This window comes from Hipposideros armiger, unplaced genomic scaffold, assembly GCF_001890085.2.
Source record: "Hipposideros armiger isolate ML-2016 unplaced genomic scaffold, ASM189008v1 scaffold_20, whole genome shotgun sequence".
NCBI classification, from domain to species: domain Eukaryota; kingdom Metazoa; phylum Chordata; class Mammalia; order Chiroptera; family Hipposideridae; genus Hipposideros; species Hipposideros armiger.
In genome coordinates this window covers 6928612-6953542 of record NW_017731370.1, presented here as the reverse complement: position 1 = coordinate 6953542, position 24931 = coordinate 6928612, and the positions used below count along the sequence as shown (strand labels likewise).

At 38.9% G+C, this 24931-nt stretch overlaps 1 protein-coding gene across 1 annotated transcript in view; it reads left to right on the top strand.

Annotated features, from left to right (window-relative positions):
* Positions 1-24931, top strand: part of PLCB1 (phospholipase C beta 1) — a 242186-nt gene that overhangs the window by 35747 nt on the left and 181508 nt on the right. Inside the window, exons 5-6 of the mRNA XM_019635243.1 lie at positions 3715-3815; positions 5052-5218. Coding sequence (XP_019490788.1) covers positions 3715-3815; positions 5052-5218 — 268 coding nt within the window. The remainder of the gene's footprint in view (positions 1-3714; positions 3816-5051; positions 5219-24931) is intronic.

The window sequence follows — 24931 nt, the reverse complement described above, 5'->3', positions numbered from 1 at the left end:
ATCCCTTCCCCGCTTTCACTTCCCCAACCCTCCTACTGTCTGACAACCATCAAAATGTTTGCTGTATCTATGAGTTTGTTTCTGTTTTGTTTATTTATTCTGTTTTTTAGATTCCACTTATAAGTGAAATCACATGGCATTTGTCTTTCTCATTCTGACTTGTTTTACGAAGCCTAACACCCTGTAAGTCCATCTATGTTGTTGCAAAAGGCAAGATTTCCTTCTTTTTTATGGCTGAGTAATATTCCACTGGACATATGTACCACCTCTTCTTTATCCATTCATCTATTGATGGACATTTAGGTTGCTTCCATATCTTGGCTATTGCAAATAATGCTGCAATGAGCATATGGATATATATATATATATATGTCTTTTTGAATTAAAAAGAGTTTTGAGTTAAAACCCTTGTTTTCAGTTTCTTCAGATAAATAACCAGAAGCGGGATTACCAAGTCCTTCTTTGTCTCTTGTTATAGCCTTTGTTTTAAAGCCTATTTTGTCTGGTATAAGTATTGCTGCTCCAGCTTTTTTTCTTTGTTTGTTTCCATTTTCATGAAATACCCTTTTGCATCTCTTTACTTTCAGTTTGTATGTTTTGATCTGAAGTGAGTCTCTTGTAAGGGTCTTGTTTTCTTATTCATTCAGCCACCCCATATATTTTGGTTGGAGCATTTCATCCATTTACACTTAAAGTAATTGTGAATAAAAATAAATAAATAAAAATGGAAAAATTTAAAAATAAAGTAATTGTAAATAGATATGTAGTTATTGCCATTTTATTATTCATACTTTTAATTTTTTTATTTTTCTTCTTCTTCTTCCTAAAGAAGTCCCTTTAACATTTCTTGTAATGCTGGTTTGGTGGTGATGAACTCCTTTAGCTTTTTCTTGTCTGGGAAGCTCTTTATCTGTCCTTGAATTCTAAATGACAGCTTTGCTGAGTAACCTTGGTTCTAGGTCTTTGTTTGTCACCACTTTAAATGTTCCATGCTAATCCCTCTAGCCTGTAAAGTTTCTGTTGAGAAATCAGCTAACATCTTATGGGGGCTCCCTTGTAGGTAACTAACTGCTTTTCTCTTGCTGCTTCGAAGATTCCCTCTTTGTCTTTAACCTTTGGCATTTTAATTATGATGTGTCTTGGTGTGGGCCTCTTTGAGTTCATCTTGTTTGAGACTCTGTGCACTTCCTGAGCTTGTATATCTATTTCCGTCACCAAGTTAGGAAAGTTTTCCATCATTATTTCTTCAAATGGGTTTTTAGTTCCTTCCTTTCTCTTCCCCTGCTTGTGCCCCTATAATATGAATATTAGTATGTTTGATGTTGTCTTAGAGGCCTTTTAAACTATCCTCATTTTTTTGGGATTCTTTTTGCTGTTCTGATTGGGTGTTTTCTTCTACCTTATTTTCCAACTCGTAGATTCAATCCTCTAATCTACTGTTGATTCCCTCTAATATACTCTTTATTTTAGTTATTGTGTTATTCATTTCTGACTGGTTCTTTTTTTGTGTTTTCTGTCTCCATTTTTATGTTTTCCATCTCTTCATTGAAGTTCTCCCTGAGATCACAGAGCATCCTTATAAACAATGTTTTGAACTCTGCCTCTGGTAGATTGCTTGTCTCCATTTTCTTTATTTTGTGGAGCTTTGCTCTGTTCTTTTATTTGGGATATGTTTCTTTGTCTCCCCATTTTGGCTGCCTCCCTGTGTTTGTTTCTATGTTTTAAGTAGATCTGCTGTATCTTCTAGTCTTAGTAGAGCAATCTTAGGTAGTAGCTGTCCTGTGGGACCCAGTGACACAGTCTCCCTGGTCTCCCAAACCGGGTGCTCCAAGTGTGCCCCTTGTGTGGATTGTCCGGGTCCCCCTGTTGTAGTTGAGCCTTTGTTGCTGTTGGCATGTCAGTGAAAGGGATTGAGCCTCAGAGGCTGATTGGTTATATGAGGACTGGCCATGACTGCATTGGAGGACCTGTGGTGCAGGGGCTCACCCTATGGAGCAGGATTCACTTTAGCAGGGATCTGTTGCCTGCTGAGTTAGCCCTTTGGGTGTGTCATTCTTGGAGGTGGTTGGGTGGTGCTATGGTGTAGCCTGAACCTGGCCATCAGATGTGTTAGTTCTGGAGCCTCTTAGTTCCGGTTCTGGTCAAAGTCAGCCACTGTCTGTGCCCTGCCGAGGGCTACGTGGTAGGAACTTCAATGTGATCTGCAGTTCGTTGCCACTTGTGCTGGGCTTTGAAGTGTCTGCTAACTAAGGCCAGCTGCTGCTAGTGTCAGACTAGGGGCTGTTTAGCACAAGGTACAAGGCATTCCAAAGCCAGATGCTGTTTGCTTCAGGTTTGGGAACCTTTCAGAGATTTTAGGAAAGGCTACAGCATGAGTCAAGAAGACCATTTATATGGAAAAACTATTGGGAGCAGTTGGAATGGGCCTGCAAGTTGGGCGGGGCAAGGTTTCAGGGACTCATCAGGGTGGCGAGAATGGTGTTAGGCAGGTTGATGGAGATTCAAATATGGTGCTCACCTTCTCTTGCAGGCTGGGTGGGGAGGGCAACAAAGAAACAATCTGGGAGCATTTCTGCCAGCCCTTCTATCTGGAAGAAAGCTGCCCTTTCAGTCTTTGCCCTGACAATTCAGTTCCTCCCCCTATGTCCCTAGCACCTTTTGAGCTGCTGCCCCAGCTCTGTAGCTCAGAGCAAGTGATTCTATTAGTGAGAAAGTCCTTGTGTGGGCCCTTTAATAGGAACGCTTAGGACTCCAGCAGCTCTCACCTCACTCAGTCACAATCTCTGCTGGTTTTCACAACCGGAAGTTATGGTGACTTCTTTTCCCAGCACTGGAACCCTGGTCTGGGGAGGCTGGTGTTGGGCTGGGACCTGTCACTCCTCAGGGGAACCCTCTGTAGCCAAGATATCACTCCTGATTTTTAACTACCCCATGTAGGTGTGAGACCAGCTGGTCAGCATCTCTACCTCTCCAACCATTCTCAACATGGTTTCTTCTATATACCTTTAGTTGTAGGATTTCTGTTCAGCTAGACTTCAGACAGTTCTCAATGATGGTTGTTCTGTAGTTTAGTTGTCATTTTGAGGTGTTCATTAGAAGTGGCAAGCACAGCATCTACGTCTTCCAACATCCTGAGCAGAAGCCAAGATTATTTAGTTGTGTTTTTTTTTAATATTCATTCAAAAGTCTGCTAAACAGCACATAAATATTCATGTATAAACATTCATATAAACAATGTAAGTGTTCTTCATGACAGTGATCTGTACACTTAAAATGGTTAAATTGGTAAATTTTATGTTATGTATATTTAATTACAATTAAGAAAAGATTAAAGCCAAAAGAGAGCAAACAAAACAAAACAAAACAAAAAATCTTTGCTGAACAGATCCTACTTTTACTAGTTCTAACTTACTTTGGTGAATATGCTTAAGTAATTGCCTTAACACCCGCTTAGAAGAAGAAAACTCTTCAGCTTAAATTACAATGAAAAAGCAACAGAAAATAAGGCTTTTGATACCTCGAAGCCAGGGTCCAAATGTACTCCACAGCTGGCCTCATAAATATCTTCTGAATATTTACCCTGACCTCCTAGCAGGAAGAAAGGAGGGAGGGGAGGAGGAAAGGAAGGAAGGAGGAGAGAGAGAGAAAAAATGGGAAGAAGGAAAACAGCCAAAGAAAAAGAACATTAACTGACCCTATTGTTTTATTTCCCAGAATGATTCAATACCTCAAGAAGATTTCACGGCAGAAGCGTACAGAGTTTTCCTGAACAACCTTTGCCCTCGGCCTGAAATTGATAACATCTTTTCTGAATTGTAAGAGAACACATTTAACCCTCTTTTTCTGGCCTGCAGTGGTCCTCAGGCTGATTAGGGAAGGATTTTGAGAATAGTAGGGAAAGAAGAAGCTCTTTGTACACAATGTATAATAGCAGTGCTTCTGTGTAATTTGTTGGAGACAATCACACATCCTCACCCCTGAGGTGCAACCACTGCCTTTAATGAGTAAAAATTTGCTGTGATTGGTTGCTGGCTGTAGCTCTTTTAGGATTCTCAGGGAGCTCTGTGTGCTTTAAGATTATGACTAGAACAGAGGCATCTTGGCTTAGTGGAGATAGACTCATGTTGCATAAAAAATTCTGGACTGCAAACTAGCCATCTCACATCTCTGAATTGCATTAGTGAAGTTAGGATTGAGAAGTTAGGATTACTAAGAACCCTCCCAGCTGAAAATTATTTGCTTTTATGTTAGAAATTATATAGGCATTAAAAAAAAAGAAAAAACAAAACATCAAGGCAAATGTGGGGAAGTAGCAATTTACCTTTTCTGATATACTGAAATCTGCATGATGACAGAAAAATCAATCCAAAATTGATAAACAAAATTAGGATTTCTTCATATGGAAGACAGGCAAACAGTGCTGCTGAGAATGACATTGGATGCACTCACTTGGTGATGTTCATTGCCATCAATAATTTATCAAACATTGCAGTATTTTTACCATTGAACTTGACTTTGGGCTGTCAACAAGATTAAAATGCAAAGTTTGAATCACACTATTTTGGAGAGTCACATACTCTTCTTTAATGAAAAGAAGAATGTCCCCAAACAGATTGTTTGTTTGTTTGTTTGTTTTTTAATGATGAGTAATAAATACATCTTTAAATGATTAAGTAGAATATGGGAATGGGATGGCTAAACCAGAATTTAGTGAGATAATCAAAAAACAACCCATATCTCTGTGTTCAATTTAGCGTGGTGCATCTTTACACACAAGATACAGTGTTTTCCTACCATGGATTTATTCATACATTTGGTTTTGTTCAAGAGAATTGGGATTTAGTGGCAGTGATTGCAAGAAAATATTTGTAACCCATAGAGATCTAGGAATTGTGCAGCAGCACAGTGATTTTAGGGCAAGATAGGAATTTCAACATAGCATGCTCTTAATAGGTATGGCAGAATTTTAGTTCCCTGTAACTAAATGCAAAAAAAAAGAGTGAGGCTTGATGGGACAATAATCTAATTTCTTGGTTTTTAATTACTTTTAGTGGTGCCAAAAGCAAACCATACCTTACCGTTGATCAGATGATGGATTTTATCAACCTTAAGCAACGAGATCCCCGGCTGAATGAAATACTTTACCCACCTTTAAAGCAAGAGCAAGTCCAAGTATTGATTGAGAAGTATGAACCCAATAATAGCCTCGCCAAGAAAGGTCAGTCCACTTTGTCTCACACCATAGGGAAGCTATGGTTTCTCATTGTGAATGGGTCACCCACTGGTACTTATTGACATCAAGGATTATTTAGGTCAGTCTCCTACATTTGTATGCCTGTTTTCTTTTCTGTCTTAAATCACTGGCAGTTCAATCTGAAGTAGATATTTTTTTTTTTACTTTTGTGTTTAATTTTTGTTGTTATGTATATGCATGGATGTAATGCATTTTTTTAATGTCAAATCATTTCTTTTGTTTTAAATTTACTCAGTGACTGTATGCATCTTTCTCAGATAGGAAATTCACTATCTTACAAGCTGCACTTTTGGGTCTGTTTTCTGAAGTTCTGAGAAATGACCCACATATTTTTCTAAATCTGTAAAATTGAAGACAATATTTAGTCCATTGCACACTTATCTTATTGTAGTTTATGCTATTGACACATTTTCCCTCTTTGGGAATTATTATAAAAATTTGAGCTCCTACATAAAAAAAAATAATAATGTTTGTAGAAAAAAATGAATCTAAAAATTGATATCAGCAAGACGACTCTAAGTTGCCTGGAAGTTATTCAGAAATGTATGTTCTTGATTTGGGAAAAATGAATTGCCAAAATAAGATTATGACAATTTAGTTGCCAGGAGATTTTAATTATACGTGGCATCATTGTCCTTGAAAGGGACCTTCAGCTATTTCCTTATCACTAAGACAAAGTCTCATCTGGAGTGAAATATCTTCACCGAGAAAACTGGTGTGTTATCACTGAAGTTATTGTAAATCACCTAGATATTCCATACGGAGGAAAATAAAGTACAATTAACCAATTATTAAGAAGAAATAAATTGCATGCTAACTTGCAGGCAATTTATAACTAACAGAAATAGCTCTAGCAAGGTGACAGTTATTAATAAGAATGGTTATCAGAAAAGTAGATTAAAAAGTCTTTTAACCCATTGTATTTATTCTGGAACTAGTCTTCTAAGTGAAAAAAAATCAAATTATTTATTATATATAAAAGTAAAATCTTATAATTAACTTTATCCAACATGTTATTAGTTGGGAATTTGTAGAAAAAAATTTTAGTTTTATTTTATTTTCTTGGTCGGGCACTTCACCTTTGTCATTGTCATCATTCTTATTGTTGCTGAGGTCAGTGAAAGGAAACCACTGACCCAACAGGATGTGTTGACATCGCCAGGCCTGCCCCTCTGATCTTACTTAGTGCCACAGAGATGGGATGTCTCCTTGTCATTAAGCAGGGAGCGGCTCCTTGGCGATTTCACCCCAATGGCTTGACAGTTCCTTTCTGAAATCCAAACTTCACCAATAATAACTAACAGTGTTTTAACAAATCCAACAAGACTTCTAAAAACAGCCCACGACACTAGAAAACCAAAAGCTTTTGTGAAACCAATGAGGCACTTCAAAACCTAAACTTTGCCCTTCTCTCCTCCCTTCACACCACACTGCTGATGGCCCATGCTTCAGCTAGCATGTGATGCCACCATGCCTCATACTCTGATGACTTGGATAAAGCAGAGAATACAAAGGGAAAAAAATTACAGTAGTTTATTGTAAAACTTTGCAATCCTGGAAGAACCAAGTATGATCTAATGAAAATTAAGATGATGTCTCTTAGCTTTTGCAGGAGTGTTTAGTGCCATCTTATAGATTTACCAGGTATGAATTCCTGGCACAATAGGCACACAGGATCCAGGTATATTTAAAATAGCAATTTTATTTTTCTAAACCTTAGGATAATTGATCATGAAGCCTCCATGTCAACCTTGATGTGATTTTTTTAAATTACAGAATTCATTTCTCAACCCAAAAGCTCCAGTAAGAAAATGAACTTGAGATATTTCATACCAAGTCATTTTGTTTGATGTTATGTGAACGAAGAAGATAAGAGAAAATTGTTTTATTGTGTTGACTGTTATTTCATGGTAAAAAGGATAATGATTTTGAAATCTTTATTTGTAAGAATAAGAAATTGTTAGGTGAGACCTCAATACTTTAGTAACTAAGAATTTGAAGTATTTTTTCCAAAAATGAAAACTGTTTTTTTAATTTGATTTTGCAGTTTGACTTTAAGATCTTTTAAGGAACTCTTTTTGGGTCTTCCTAAATACAACAAAGTGCAATTTAAGAAAGTATTATTTGACTTCAATGTGATGGCTGATGAGCAAGTAAATTAGCTCTAATGTATTATGTGACTTTCAAAATGTATATTATCATTTTAAAAATAAGCAAACCAAGACTTTGAGGTAAAAAAACTTACCTATGGTATCATACGAAAATGTTCTTCAAGAAAGCAGAGTTCTTAACTTTCAGTCAACTAGTTAATGCATTTATTTTTTAAGATTTTATTGGGAAATTGGGGGTGGGTAACAGTGTTGGGGAATCGGGGAATGGGAGCAGACAAGTTGCTGTCCTTCTGTTCTTTAGTCTAGCTGTGGAGGACATGGCTTCACTGGCCTATGTTGGTATTGTGATCATTGCACTCTTCCCAGGTGAGGCAGTCACTAACCAGCCATTGGACAACCACTCACGGCGGCTCACGGCAGCTCATGCTGGCTGCCAGCCACTCATGGTATCTCATGGCAGCCCATTGCAGCCTCACTGCAGCCTACACCATTGCCAGCGACTCATGGCAGCCCAGCTCCAGGTTGAGCTGTTGTTCACCATCTTAGCTGTAGAGGGCAGTGTCACTGGCCCCCATGTGGGATCCGAACCGGGGCCCTGCTGCTCAGAGATGGCATCCCAAACCAACTCAACCAACATGCCACTCGGCTGGCCCCTAGTTAATGCATTTTTATCAATAAACACATAAGAAAAGACATAGGGAAGTTTAATATTACATTATACTTTATTTCTTCTGTTTTCATTTTGACTGATTCTTCAACTATGCATTAGTTAAATTGAACAACAAACTCAATCTCATTTATATGAGAAACACACTTTCATGCTGCCTATATTTAATAAAATGCTAGGAATAAAATACATTATATGTATATATGTATATGTGTATTAACATACATAATTACATAAATATACATATACTCTCTGAGATCAAGAAGCTTATATTTTAAAGTAGGTGTTAAACACATAAACCATACACAAAGTTGAAACGTATACTAATATTTAGTTTTTATATGTATTTTATATGTTTTACAGAAAATGTAGCCTAAACTTAAATTAAAATTTTTCAGTATCGCCAAAAACCTAACTGCTAAAGACGACCATAAGTTAACTGACTAAAAGGGCAATACATGGAAGTGTGAAATGAACCCAGAAGAAATGATTGACTTTGATGCTTTGTGGGCCTGTTGTCATTAGGATATTAGCCATATTTCCACATTGGAATTTCTGTTTTCAGATGTGCATATTGGTTATAAATAATCAAAGTATTTCTGTGCAGTCATTGATCCAGAGGGATACAGATATTCACATGTTTGGGTTCCACAAAGAAAGAGCTTAAATCTTGTTGCAAAAGATACTATTCTTAAGGGAGTTTGCTTTATTTCTACAATTTAAAACCACACATTGAAAACTGCTATGGCCCCGGATCAGTGAATGTCTTCCTTGTCATGTTGCCCTGTAGACCTAAATATGTTTAACATAAGGAATATCCAATGACCCCTGATTCTTCCCCAAAAGGGTCATGAATTGCAGAGTTTGAAGACTAATATCTCCTGAGCAGTTATTTTTTTAATCACTTAAACTCTTTAGAAGAAAGCAGTGAGTAAAATTAGCATGAAAATGGAATAGTTAGATTGGTGCCCTTGGTAACAGAATGGGGATCTCTAAATTCAACAGATAGATCTGTAAATGAAGTCCAATTTTGCTCCAATAAAATGTCAAACCAAAAGAAAACGTTTGAGTTTGTTCATACTTTTATTTTCCTGTGAAGAGCAGATGTACATGAATATTGTTAAACAACTGAATTAATATAGTAGATTATAATATTAACAGATGTTTCAAGCTACATTCCTTTTTTATTATTAGTTCTTCCTCTTAAATTTTTGTAAGGTATACTATATAAAAGCTCCCCCACTTGTTGCAATTAAATCATAAAAGTGAAGCTGTATAATCTCTTTTACATCAGTACTCTCTGAGTTAATATATAATAGTTGAAATGAATTCAATATTAATAATAGCAAGGCAGTTTGGTTTTCAGCAAAGCAAATAGAAGTTCAGGTGATGCATTTTCACTTCAAATAGACCTAAGCTAATAATGATTGCACCAGTAAAAATAACATTACTGTATTTTCAATACTGTTTTATTTTTAAATACTGATACAATTGAACTAGTGGGCTGTCGGAAAAATCATGACATATTTTTTCTATGTTTTTCATTGCAAAAATGCATCATGACTTTTCCGACAACCCAATATATCGCATCGTTATTGTCAATAGCAAGAAGTACCCAGAGTGTGCTAATAGAGCACTGCCCCTGGAAGTCTTGTGACCTATATTAAGTGGAGCTCCTTCATTTGAAAAATAACAGAAGTTTAACTCAAACTGAAGCAGAAAAAGGAATTTACTGTTGCATATAAGCAAGGCATCAATGACTTCTGGCATGACCACATCCAGGGGCTCAAAGGATGTCATCAAGAATTGTATATCTTGATCTCCCATCATTTTCTTGGTTCTGGATATAATTCTTAAGCAGTCTCTCCTGAAATGACAAGAAAGCTACCAGCAGCTCCAGGTATATCAATCTAAGTTTGCAGAAATTCTTTTTACTGATATTTCCATCAAAAGTTCCAGAAACCTGAGCATGGCTGACATCATTCAAGGCCACTCCTGAACTAGGATCCCTGTCATTTGGAGGTTGGAATGTAATAATTGTACAGACGTAGGTCACATGACTCTCCCTAGAGCCAATGAGGAGTCAACTGCCTAAACCACATGGACTGACAATGGAAGAGATGTGGTTCCTTGAAATTCAAATGAAGTGTGCTACCTAAAAGAAGGAGGAATGGCCACTTGGGCAGATAAAAACAGCAGGTCCCACTAAAACTGGGTCAGAAATTATCATAACTGTTCACTTTACCATAGGAAGCCATTTAACTTCCTTGACCAGTCCCATCCCATTTTTCTTATTGAAAAAATTCCCTGGGAGAATTACATAAGTTGATCATGGTAAGAAGATTGGATACATTAATTTTGCCCACTAAGCCTTTGTTGACCTGAACTAATGAAAAGTGATAATTGGCATTTACACCAAATAATTTCAGGCCACTAAGTAATGGGTATGGAAGTGAGACTCAGAACATTGGTCAGAGGCATTCCTGAACATTGCTGCCTCTCAGCTAACAGGCTTGTTTAACTGGTTACAATTAAAAATGTGTTAGAATCATTTGGCAAGGAAACCTGAAAAAATATGGTATGTTGTATCTGTGCACCAATGTTTATTTCTGACTCAATCATTCTTTTATATATATTTTTATTAAAGTGAAATTGTAGTTTAAAATGTATACGTTTACACTGGAATCCTACTGTTTATTTCATCACTTAATTTTCTAGTAGATTGAAAAAAATCATTATTTTCTCAGCACCGTTTTTCTTTACTAGGTAGAAGTTATAAAAAGCATGATTATTGTTGTCTATTGTGCATCCTTGAGAGATCAAACGTGCCATAATTAATGAAAAAGGCTGGCCTTGTCTTATGGCTAAGCTAATTAACCTCAGGCAAGTGACTTGACCTCAAGTGTTAGGTTCCTCGTCTGTAAAATGGGACAATAATCACACTAGCAGACATCAGTACTCTTCCCATATCTCTGGATATCATTGTTCCACACAGTCAACCATATCGTCTGCAGTTCTCCAGGACTTTCGGCCCAGCTACAGCCAACCTACAAGTGCCTGGAACCCCACAGCCCCAGGAATGGTTTTCACCCAGGAAGTATTACCTCTTCTTTCTTGCCCCTTGTATGGGGCAGTTTTAATGCATTTTTCTCCACTTTCTCCTGGAGTTCTCCAGTGGGAGCAAACCCTACTTGCCCGCAACTGTAACCTGCTTGATAACTTTCTCTTTATTAGCTCCTTTCCCTCCCCTTCTCATATCTCCACTCCCCTACTGTTATTCCTGGGGTTAACTCCCAAATAAACGGCTTGCACTCAACTGCTTGCCTCCAAGGTGACTTTTAGAAGAACCCAAACTAAGACAAGTAGATTTCTATAAATGGCCCTGACAGAATCAGAAGTGAAAGGTGGTTATCGTCAGAGTATATGAGTGTTGAGAGGAAAACAAAAAACAAACAAAGAAACAAAAAAATGGAAAGGGGTCATGCCCATGGCTCATCACTTCTGACCTGTCGTATAACTGCTTTAGTTTTTAACATTCGTTAAAGCCCTGGCAGTGGCCTCAAATCATGGGATCTGCTGTGTGCAAGGGACTTAGCCATTTAGCCCACACTCTCAGGTCATAGAAGAGGAAGCTTCTCTTGACGACGCTGAGACTAGGACCATGTTTTCTGTGTCCCAGTGCAGCCTTCCTCACTGCTCCAGGCTTCCGCATGGAACCCTCCATCGGGCCATGCTGAGGAGAGAGATTCAAGACCGGCTATTGAGAAGTTAGCAATTGGCATGCATAGCAGGGGTTTTCAGACTTGTCCTTGTTGTAGGATCCTTTTATTTGTGTTTGTTTCTTCTAACAAAGTCTCACAAGAAAGGCCAATGTGTAGGAAAAACCTTTAAAAGCTCTATTTCGGTTGAACAGAGGGGAGCCGGGAGCGTGGCTGGTGATGTCCGCCCTTCTGTTTCTTCTCCTGCCTCATCCGTTCCTGTAGGCACTTCTGCCAAAACCCTGGGAGATTCAGGATGCACAATTTAAAAACCACTTAACTGGAGAGAGTATTGACTGGTTTAAAGATCTGCCTCATAATTAAGGTTGCATCCATTTAAATATTTTGATATACATTCCTTGTAAGAAATAAAAGAACTGAAATGAACAAGATAGGTTTTTCTTCCCAAAAGACAAGGACAGATGAAAAATATATGACATACCCAATTCTTTTTATACCTTAATTAAGTTACTACACTAAAAAAGCTGCTGAAAAGCCATTCCAATATTCTATTGATTAAGATCCCATTTAAATTCCACCTATTGACTTTCTAGCCTTTGTGGAAAGTCACAGGAGAATGACATTATCATCTGTGAGTATATTTTAAGCTCCTTTTTTAAAAAAAATTTTTTTAGCTGAGCTACCCTGCCACCTGTTGGCAGCTCAGCGGCAGATCAGCTCAGGCCGGGAATCAAACCAGCAATCCTGTAGCTCAGAGCTCGCACTCTTGAGCAAGCTCTTAACCAACTGAGCCACTCGGCCAGCCCTCAAATTCCTTTTAACTCTGTGTTTCATATGTTCATAGACTTTTCTCCCAAGTATGAGAGATTGGCTAAAATGAAAAGAACATTTTTTTTTTAAGATAGTCATTATGAGTCCATTGAGCATTAGCTGATTTGGTAACTTTCTTCACTTTCTTTTCCTTGATTGCATTTCCTCCTTTCCCAAGAAGGAGGAATTGGTCTGAAGAGATGCAAATGTCTGGCCCTGAGTCCTGGTTTTTTTCTTCTCCAGCCTTTCTTTCCATGACCTCAAAGTCTGCTCAGAAGCCAGCTCTAGCCACAAAGTCACAACCATGTCCATTCACAGCTGAAATGGCCTTGTTCAGAAAACAACCAGTCAGGAAATGTATAAATAGTAACAGACAAAGTCAAATGCCATTTCCAAGAGGTGGGGAAGTGAGGTTGGTAGCCTAATCCACCCCAGTCTGCTGAATTTTATTAAAACCTGTTTGCCTCATCAGAGCATACATTCCTAAGACTCCTTGCTATTTCATGTGAGAGCTACTAGGGCAAAGCAGATAATGGCTATTTTTCCCTCTAGATGTAACCTCTCATCAGAACATAGCATTAATAATCACTGACTATTACACCTCTTGCCTTCTCAGCAGGGGTCAGGTGGGACTATGGCCCAGTTAATAGGAACAGCTTGGCAGGTGGCGCTGTGCTGGAGAAAGGCCACAAAGCCACAGGCATTTGGCCCCCAACATCTGCATTACCCAGGGTCTAGTTTTATTACCAGTTGAATTTACACCAAATAAGTGGGAGGGAAACAGGTCAAATGCAGAGAGAATCAAGTCCATGGAAAACAAACGATGACCACACGGAAGCCAGATGAGGTGAGGTGTGGACTGTCTGCCCTAGCCCTGAACGAAAAAGCGGAAAAATGTGCCATGGCAATGGGCAAAATAACGTCAGGAAACTGAGAATGACCAATGATTTCATTAATGCATTACAGAGGTTCTAGGAGCTCTACCTTAGCCCTGAACCACTGCAAAAGCAAAACTATCTACAGAGTAGGGTAGCATTATTTGAAGAGGATGCCTTAACTGAGGATGATTAACAAAATTAACTTTCTCACCTAATATTCTACCTTAACAAGTAGAAAATGAGCCAAAAATGCTTCTTATTAATGTTGCTTTTTGTCTTTGGGTTCCCCCAGAAGCTGACCCTGGGAGAAGAATTCAAGTATTATACAAATGGTTTACTTGAGAGGTGACCCTAAGTAGCGCTAGGAGGGCAATTTAGAAAGTGTGAATGAAGAAAGGAAGGCAACCAATAAACGTTGTGTGATCAAGCAAATTACCAGTGTGCATAAATGGATCTCAGTCATGAGGCAAACCCTAGAAGCCAGTGCAAAGACACACCTGAGTTTCCCAACCATGGCCACTGTTTACAATCTCTAAGGAAGGGGTAATTCTCAGGCACTTCCAGCCATCAGACCAAGACATGCAGACGGGAGTCCAGCCCAACAATAGCTCCTGGCAGCCAAACCAATACAGTCTGCTAACATGGCATTACCAACAAAACAACATTCGCCATAATCACAATAGTATAAAAGGGATTTTTTTTTTCATCCAGCTCTTCAGCTATAACAAGAATCTCCAGCCTGTCAAAGGAGAGATCCTCCAAGGTATCTGATGCTCATTAAACTCTTTTCTTTTCTTTTTTTTAATTTAAGATCCTTTATTGGGGAATTGGGGGAGGGGAACAGCGTTGGGCAATCGGGGAAGGGGAACAGACGAGTTGCTGTCCTTTTGTTCTTCAGTCTAGTTGTGGAGGACGTTGCTTCACTGGCCCATGTTGGTATTATCATTGCGTTCTTCCCAGATGAGGCAGATCGGTCGCCGGCCACTGGATGGCTGCTTATGGAGGCCCTTGAAAGTTCACATTGGCTGCCGCCCACACCCGCCACACACAGTAGCTTTACGGCAGCCCTCTGTAGCCTCACTGCAGCCTATGCCATTGCGGGAGACTCAGGACAGCCCGGCTCCAGGTCAAGATGTTGTTCACCATCTTAGCTGTAGAGGGTGCAGCGTCACTGGCCGTCATGTGGGATCCAAACCAGGGCCCTGCTGCTCAGAGCTGGCGCTCCCAAGCCAGCTCTTAACCAACACCACTCGGCCAGCCCTAAACTCTTTTCTTTATTCTAACACACACCTGATGCAGTTACATGGATACTTTAATCCACAAACATGTGTTGCCCACCTAACTTAAGAACTACAAAAAGTGGAACAAAATTAAGATAAAGTCTTCATTCTAAAGGAGACTATAATTCAGATGATGGTATATACAAATAAGTGTAATACAAGATAGAATGTGATACCCCTGCATTTGTTCATTTCACAAGTATCTATTGAGCATTCTTTATGTGTCAGGGAAACACAGAGGAAAGGGGATGTTTTTTTAATTGAGTTTGTAGTGAGTGTCAGGAATCACTTCAAGCTCTTTATCTACTAATTATCTTGCATAAACCTCAGAACAAATCTTTGAGCCTGTATTTTCCCCATTTCACAATGAGGAATCGGAGTCTTTGAGTGGTCAAGTGACTTTATCAGTTTGTTTGAGAAGTAATGAGAAGTAAGGCTGAAAGGGCTGAATGCCTTAATGCTAATCTTGGCTCATTCATTCAATTATTTAGTCAGCACGCATTTTTTGAGTCTTACTGCCTGTGTCCACCCTTGAACTAGAGAGTAGAAAGGTGCCATTCTTCTCCTCATGGGGCTGTCAGTGTAGCCAAACCTCCTCTGTGAGGAAGGATGTTACCAAGGCTTTTGAAGAGGAAAGTGATATTCAAGCTGTACCTCAGGGATGCTGAAGAATGGAGGGCTGGATGAGGGACAGATAAGAGCCAGCTGGCATTGAAGGCACTAAGAGATAACCTGTTCTAAATAGTTTATCAGAAAGCATTAATGAACACGTATTCTGCACCTGACATTACGCAAAACACTGGAAGAGATGTGAACAAAGTGAAGGTCATGCTCCTTGACCTTGGAAAGCCAATGTCCTGCTTGACCAAAGAACATGACATTCTGGTTAAGGATCTAGAACATTTTTTTCCTCCTTTGCGTTACTGCCAGGAAACATTGTGAAGGGTCTCTTCTGATAGAGCAATGTGATAAAATGCAATGAATGTCTTTCCTACCCTCTGAAAACCTCTAACCCTAAATGATATCAGTCCTTACCCAAATCTAGTGGAAAGACTCCAAGCCTGTGTTTAAGAAACTAATATTCTAATGTGGATTCTGTTTTTATGTAGCCATGTCAACTTAAAAGGACTGTTAAACATTACTGGGTCAAAGTTTATCTGTCCTGTTAAATAACAAAAGTTTGTCTTACCTACCAAACAGAATAATGATGAGTAAGTAATGCAGATGTGAGAATATTTTGAAAAAGTGAAAGTGCTAAATCAAAGTTATGTGTTATTATTAAGAACTTTCACACAAAACCATTTTAACAGTTCAACTTACTACAGAGGGAATTACAGGGACACAGAAAGCCATGGCAGCTGGGTAATGGCGTTAATCTGCAAAGGCTTTTGAGAAGAGCACATAGCCATTTAGTGGACATTATCACATAGTATCTTGAACTTGTATTTATTCATATGGTAATAGAACAGGTTTTGCAATCAAGGTAGAATGAGAATGTAGGATACCTTTCAACCTCAGATAAAATAATAACGCATGAGAACATATATAGAACATACTGACTCCAGCATTAGCAAAAAATTGATAAAATAAAGAAACCACAAAGTTCATATACTATACAAAAACACAGTTAGTTGGCAAATGTAATAGGAAAGCTTGTGCCCAAGCAAAGATAATTCAAAAGGGAACATTTAATAGACTATCTCTGAAAGCAGGCAAATAGATTTTGGTGAGCCATGGGATGTTAAAGCCATCTGCACTTTCCTTGGTTCAGACATGAACCAAGGAAATAGCTTCCCAGTGCTGTGCTTGGAAGTGACTTCAGGAGGTGCTAAGTAAGCCATTGGACCAGTAGCATTCCAACATGCTCTGGTGTCATTACATTAAGAGTGGGGATTGAATGATGATGAATGGATTCTCAACCGAAACCCTGTGACATCTGTACATCTGAGTGCCAGATCCTGCCTAGTTGGCATTTGGCTCAGCAGAATGAGGCTGGTGGCTATGTTAGCTGGCAGACATCTTGTCCAGTTGGCCCATCGCAACTGTGTGATGACTCTCTGTGGACTTATAGGCCATCTGTCTTCCAAGACAGAATTTATAAAGAATTTTCTGTGTTTCCGGGCTTTGAAAGATGTTTCTCACCTGTGTTGGGCTCTTTTTATTTCTTTAAGCTCACCTGCATGTTTTTTGCAAAACCCACAAAACAATGTCACATCTTCTGTTTAACATTTCTTTTGTCCCCACGTTGACATGACAGGTTTTCTGTTGTATTTTATTTTTCTTCCTAAACGTTAGACTCGGAGCTTGGAGAATAAAAATCCTAGAGGACGCCTTTAAATTACTTGCAAAGACTAGCATGTAGATTCAGTCTGCAAAAGAATTTTAGACTGTGATAGACAAATCCAAATCAAAGAGCTAATCCTCACGCCTCTGCCAGATGGGTCATTTGTCCTTCCTGTGCCCAGTTCCTTTTAACAGAAAGATTAAAGTAGCACGTTTTAGTAAGATAAGAAAATCACGGCAAAAAAAACCTCTTCCTCGGTTACATTCAGGACTATTTTTAGGACTAATCCAGGGTGCCCTGATTGACTGCCACAGAGGTAGGACCCTCTCCTTTTTGTCATCCGTGTTCCTCATCCATGCCAGTGCCGGGAAAGTTATGCAGATAAACATCATCAATTGTACTCACCACTATCTCTCTTTCTGTTGCCCTGGAATGAGCTCCAGATCCAGCTCTTATACTAAGTACCCCTGAGCTCTCAGACAAGTTACTTACGTCTCTGACCCTCAACTTGTTCAACTGAAAATGAAAGTTTAAAAGTACCTCTCGTGGGATTTCTGTGCCTGGCCCACAGTCAGTGCTCAAATAATGGTAGCTTCTTCTTCTTCTTCTTCTTATTATTATTATTATTATTATTAACCTTATCCTAGAACTAGATTATGTGCAGTGTCTTCTACAGCAGCATAGTATTGTGGTTAATGGCATGGAGTATGAGGCTGACTACCTAGGTTCAAATCCCAATTTATCCACTTACAAGCTGGGTGACCTTGAGCGAGCGACTTGCCTTGGGTTGCTCGTCTATAAAATAGGAATAAAAGCAGTACCCACTTTATAGTTATTAGAGGATGAAACGAGTTAATATTTGCATATAGCAGGCAATATATAAAGGTTTGTTAGATAATAAACTGGGTGGAAAACTAGATTAAATTCATGAAGTTCTTCAAAGGCTGGTTCTCTTTCTTCCTTTCCTATCCTGCTCTTACGGTACTTATACACTTTATTTCCTTTAAGGTCAGAAGCCATTATCAAAAATAAAAATCAAACAAACCCAGCAACTATGTTTGTAAACACAGCCAGCCCCATTTTCTCTCCTTGAGCCTCCACAGTATTATGTTTTTTCTTTAGCACTTTGCTGCTGCTGCCTCACGTGTTCTTTTAGGACGACCTCAGGAGCAGCTCCATGTTGGTGTTTTGATGCCATGATGGGGTGATTTCTAAGGTAACCACCCCAGTAAAAAACACATACTGAGCAGGAAAGAGCCTGACTTCAAGGCACCTTAGTAATGAGCCATGAATTCTATTTAGAGATTAGCTTTCATCAGGCCATGCTGTGTTTTTTCTTCCCTAAATCACTGAAGCATCATGAGAGAGCATGTGTGTGGTGCAGAAGGCTCACCACCAGACTCAGGAGTTTCAGTGCAGTGAGGAGCATCAGCTCGTGTGTCCTGACCTATTGAAAGTCACTTTTGTGGGTAGAAGGTGAGGGCCTATGGATTTATTTCACATAAACTTCTTACTTGTGACTTTAAAAAGAAATTCTCCCAGGGCTGATCAATGATGTTAAAAGGAGAGGGTATTGACAGGGCAGTTAGCTTCCCCTGTGCAATATAATAAACTGTAATTAACTCTACTATTGTTTAAAGATTGATTTGCCCTATTCTGAATTATCCTAGTCCCCTTCTTTTCGCCTATTTTTATGGCTTTAGATATTTAATGCTGTTTGATTAGCACTTCTGTCGGGGGCTAGGCAGACAGAGGGAGTAAAGATAAAACTTGCAATCTTTCCAGGATTCTTGGTTGGGGCTCAGCTCTCCACATCCTCCCTGTGATTCTGAAGTGTAGTTGTTGACTGTAAGGTAATAGCAGTCAAAGCCAGACCAATCCCCTTGGTTCTGGTCTGCAAGTTGTCATTGTGTTTCTTTGATATTTTTGTCTTAATCCTTCCTTTGCAGTGTCATTTACGGCTGAACTAAAAATTGACATTTTTAGTTCTCGATGAAACAAATTACTTTGAGGCATTTAGTTGCCAAGGTGATACACAAAACCACTCATGATATGTATGAATACATACATGCTAATATTTGTTGAACCCAATAGCTATTCTTTGAGCTAATATTTATTGAGCACTATGTGCCTGGGTTCTGAGGATCAGCAATAAACTGATGAAAGCCTGTCTGCCGGCTGGACTTTCCACTAAATACCTGCCTCTCTTTGCTGGAGGCTTTCTTTGGCTCCTGGAGCCCTCTCTCTCCCTCTCCCTTCCTTTCCCCTTAGGTGGAACAACCTGCAAGTATCTGTTTTACTCCGTTTCTTAGCGGTTCCCCAATGAGGTTAAATGTCAGTTGTCTATAGTGGTGATTTGCTTGGTACTGCACTATTATTGATTGTTCCTCCCTCCCCACCAGTGTTTTCTAGAGACCACCTTTTAAATAAACTGATACCCAAATCCTGGTCTCAGGGTGTGTGATTCAAGGAAAACTCAGAATAAGGTACTCTGTCCTCATAAAACTGATAGCCTTGTAGGAGAAGATCAAAAGTAACAAACTGGTAAATATGTAGAATGACAGATGGTGATAAATGACATGGAGAAGTATTAAGTAGTATATGTAATAAGGGTACCTGCAGGAGGGGTTACTGTTTGTATAGGATGGTCAGGGAAGGCTTGGGAAGGCTTGATGTTATGGTGACATTTGACGACACTGTCAGTGTACTTGAAATACTTTTCTTCCCCCTCTGTCTTAATTTCGGAACTGAAATAGCCCAGGATGGTCCCTAAGTGCTAGAAGACTTGCCTAGTGCCTGTGCATCAGAGGAGAAGTCTTGTATTCGGTCATCTGCCCCAGCTGGTAGTCCCAAGACAGCCTTATTCCTTTCCGGTCTTGGCCATTGCTCATCCTTTTCAGGACCATGGGTTCATCCACATGTTTGCTAGTCATGGGTGAACCAAGAAGGAACTCTCTAAGGCTCAAGTTCAGTTTCATCTATTTAGACCCTCCAGACAATCCTGCTCCTGCTGGTTTCTGGCCACTGGGGAACACCAGGGCTTGTAATTTTCTGCACCATCTCTTGGGAAAGGAGCCACAGGCTTATCTCTTTAGGACATCGAATTTGTCTGGGACTTCCCCTAGATATGGGGACAAGGAAACCTTAGTAGAAAAGTGGCCACAAAACCAAACAGAAAATTTACCTTTTAGTTCTCCCTTCTTTGCCATCCCTTCCTTCTCTGAGGCAAATTTAGAAAGTTTTGTTGCTGCCTGTAGTGGAGAAGAGTGAGAAGGACTTTAATAAGGGAGGGAATATCTCATTTGTTAAATACTGCCAATTACTACAGTACAAATACAGTATGCAATTTATTTCAGCTGCCTTAGAATTTAGTTCCAGAAGTCTCCATAATCTGTTTTTAGATTTGATTGTATAATTTCTCCAGCAGTGCTTTGAACTCAAATTGTAACTTTGCCTAAGAGAGTTGGGAAACAGAATTACAAATCTGGACATATTTTGTGCTGATGGAATGAGGTCATGAAGGACACATCCCATGACCACATGAAGGGAGGTGATTAAGTTCACCAACACTCATAAAATCAGGTTGGCTTGACTCAGTCATGACTCCTTAAGAAGCTTAGGGTGTTGACAGGTCCTGACACACAATACTATACCTGTTCCACACAGGCACCCATGAAGTTGGCAAGAAAAGCCACGAGGTCGAAGCAACTTCCCACTTGATAAGTACCTGAGAGATCAAGCTACCTCTCTGACTCTGACTACACTGTACCCAGAAAAAGATGCAGTGAGGAAAATCTGACAGACAAATTATCCATGTAGGCCATCTGTAGTGAGATATTAGTCACTGCATACTTTTCATTAAAGATATAAGTAAAAGAGAACCAGTGAGCCCCATGTTAAGTCCCTAACCAAGCAAAGCAGGCATATGATAGAAAACCTTTAGTTCTTCCCTTCTGATTTAATTTTACCTAAATATACTAGGATCAAAGGATAACGTGTAAAATATACTTTTAAAAGATAATTGACAAAAATGTCTGCATTATGGTATAGGAGAAAAATCATGGAACTTCAAGACAAATATGGTAAACTAAATATATTTATCTAGTTAAACTCTTGAAATGACACTAACATTACATTAAAAGAGATATTTTTAAAGGAATAACTGGCAAGGGTGAGGATAATAGGATAAGAGACAACAATTACATGATTTGGGCAGTAATTATGTTTACAGCTAAACAGATCTAAGAAAATTGATCATGTATCATCCATGTGAAAAGCTGAAAACCAACCTGAGTTTCTCTATGAAAACCTTAAAAGTCTCAGAAATTGATGGTGCTAGGGTCCAATGGAAGTGGACCCTAAATAAGGAGGATTGGTTAGCAGCTATTTAAGGAATAGTTAGAACTCCCACCTGGGAGAAGACTAAAGGTTTACTCTGTGGAAATAAGAAAACAGAGGGTGTGAAATGACACAAGCCCAAGGGAAGGCACTGCTGCCATTTTGGAAGCAATGAGTTCAAGTGATCATAAGCATATTGAGTGCTGAGACCTCCAGCCTTCTTTCCCCATTTGGCTCTAGAATGATGGCATCCGGGTCATTACTCTCTAGGCAAATGATTAAACAGACCTTCTCTCAAGACTCTGATCAACTCAAGAAGAAAGACCTAAAAGTAACGACATTAGGGGTTACTTCAAAGAGGCAAAGACTGAGACTAATCCCTCTACAATGATGCCTTATTTTTTTTTAACTTTATCGAGGAGCATTGTGTTTTTCCAGGAGCTCCAAGTCAAGTCGTTGTCCTTCAGTCTTAGTTGTGGAGGGCGCAGCTCAGCTCCAAGTCCAGTTGCTGTTTTCAATCTAGTTGTGGGGGCAGGGAGGGGCAAAGCTCACTGGCCCATGTGGGAATCGAACCAGCAGCCTTGTTGCTCAGAGCTTGTGCTCTAACCAACTGAGCCATCCGGCCGCCCACCAGCAGTTCAGCTCAAGTCCTTGCCTTCAATCTAGTTGAGGATGGTGCAGCTCACTGTCCCACATGGAAATCGAACCAACAACCCTGTTGCTCAGAGCTTTCACTCTAACCAACTGAGCCACCCAGCCACCCCTACAATGATGCCTTATTAACTCTTAATTTTAATGGCAATCAAATGCATTAAAAATTTAATCAGCTTTTTAGTCCACAAATTTGAAATGTAAACAATTAAAAATTACAAGACATATAGGAAAACTTGAAAAAGTAGAAATAAGCAGGAAAAAAGTTAGCAGTGGGAAAAACAATGACTATCTAGTGAGAAGAAAAGTTTAAATATACATATATCATTACATCTTTAGAAATATAACAGCATATTGCACCTCTTAAAAAAATAACACAATGCTATTTTTTAACAAAATGTCACAGAACCAAAGTGGCTCTTAGACATTAAAAAGAAGGTAGCAGAAACAAAATGCTCAAAGAAGTGTTGAAAATAAATCTCTCAGAGAGTAGAGCAAAGAAATAAAGTGAAAAAATCAGAGAAAGAATGTATAAAAATTTAAAATTTGGCCAAATAGTATTCCAGAAAGAGAGAACAGAGGAAATTATCATAGATATAATTCATGAAAATTTTCCCAAATAGAAGGATAGTAGCTTTCAGACTAAAAGATCTCAAAAAGTACCCAGCACAGAGGATAAAGATAAACCTATATCAAAGTACATCATTGTGAAATTTCAAGGAACTGGGGATATTCTAGAAATTTCCAAAGAGACAAAAAGAAAAAAGAAAACAAGCCACGTTCCTGTTTTGGGGATGACAAATCAGTAAGTCTTTAAACCTCTTAACAACCACACCTAGAATATTATACCTACCTAACTAGCAACTGAGTATGAAGATGTCATGAAGCCAGTTTTAGACATTCAGGGCTCAAAAATGTTAATACTCATGAACCCTTTCTCAGGAAGCTACTCACAAATGACCTCTCACTAAAATGAAAAAGCCAACTATGAAAAAAGAAGACATGGTATACAAAAAATAAAAGAGATTTAGTGAAGAATAGAAGTAAAAGAAATGAAAATTAATCAATCTAGTTTGAAGCAGGTCATAAGGCTCCAGGAAAGACCCTCAAGAAAATGGAACTGGGAGAATACTTGTGTTTGAACATATTCCAAGGAGGTTTACATAAGTGGTGGAGATTTGGAACTTGGATTAATTATGTGCAAAGAAATTAAGCAAATGACAAAGCAAGACAATTATTAACTACAGGGAAAATTTAAAAGAAAAATAATCGTTGGTTTACTATATGACTCAGCCTTGAATAGAATACATCTTCATGATAATATAAGTACTGATTACCAATCTCTAACTAAATTATAACTATTTCAAAAGGATGGGAAGAATGTGTCTATGTACTGTGGGGTAGAGAGGAGAAGAAGAAGAATATCTTCATTGCCCATGGTGGGAAGTCAAAAAATAGTAATACAAGGATATTACTTTGAGATATAGAATAAATATCATAAACATCAACTAAAAGATTTTGAGGCATTTGCTTCAACCCAAGGGGGAATGAGGAAGCTTGTTTCTACCAGTTAATCTATTAGCTTCTACCAGCTAATCAAGTAGTTCTGGCTAACAGCTATAGAAATAGATCTAAATTTAGAAAACAACCCTAGCCAGTCACTTATGGATCATGCTGTTTTTCCCATAATCATCTTCTACAGTAGTATCTGTGCATGGAATGCAAATCATATGGGGTATCTTAACTTCACCCTAGCCACTCCACCCACTGGCCATTCTCAGCTCCTCACCACTCCTTCCTTCTAAATTCAGCCCAACAGCAATCAAAATTGGCAATTTCCTCCCTCTTCTGCCAGACTTTGGCAGCAGAAAGGTGAAAGAGAAACTGGAGCACAACTGGACCAAGATGAGTTGTCATCTCCGAGGATTCCTGAAATTTAAGTCTTTCAGAAGCCAGAAGGCTCCTATGTGGCCAATACGAAGTCAGTATATTTGTCTGCTACCTGGGTGTATTGCTCTGACTCCAAACTCTTTAGCTATGTGTGTGTTAGGACACTACTAAATAAATAGAAATCTAAACTGTACATCAACAGGCACCAAGAAGGAATTTTTCACTGTGTATATATACCACAGCTTCTTTATCAAATCATCTATCGAAGGACACTTTGGTTGTTTCTATGTCTTGGCCACCATAAATAAAGCTGCAGTGAACATCGGAGTACATATATCTTTATGAATAAATGTTGTCAGATTTTTTGGGGTAGATACCCAAGAGAGGGATTGCTGGGTCACATGGCAATTCTATTTTTAATTTTTTGAGGAATCCACACTGCCTTCCATAGCAACTGCACCAATCTGCATTCCCACTAACAGTGTATGAGGGTTCCTTTTTCTCCACAGCCTCTCCAACACTTGCTATTATTTGTCTTGTTGACACCTGAAATCTATGTAACTTTGCTAACAATTGTCACCCAAATAAACTTTAATTAAAAAAAAATAAGGAATTTTTCCATGATATGTTTTATAAATTCTTGAAGGTCGGGACTCTGATGGACACATCCATGTTCATTAATAACCATGAAATGGTAGTGCCCTAGCTCCAGGGTAAGTTTAACATCGCTTAAACATGTGAGCTGAAACATCTTTTCTCAGATGCCTGGAGCAGAATGATCAAGCTGGGACATCCTGTTGGAAGTAGGTTTGCAGACATCAATAGATAAAGGGCTCAGGACCTGAGAAGATGGGAAAACCAGTTCACAAAGCTCTTTAGACCTTTCTTGTGTTCTATTCTCCAGAGCTCCCTTTCTGGGTGTAAATCCTCTTCATTCTTGTTTGCTCCTGAGGCCTGTGGGATGGCCTTGGGTTTAGAAAAAGCATTGGAGTAGCTCATACCCCAGTAAATTATTCAAAGGCCTTCGTGTGCACTTGTAAGCATGAAAA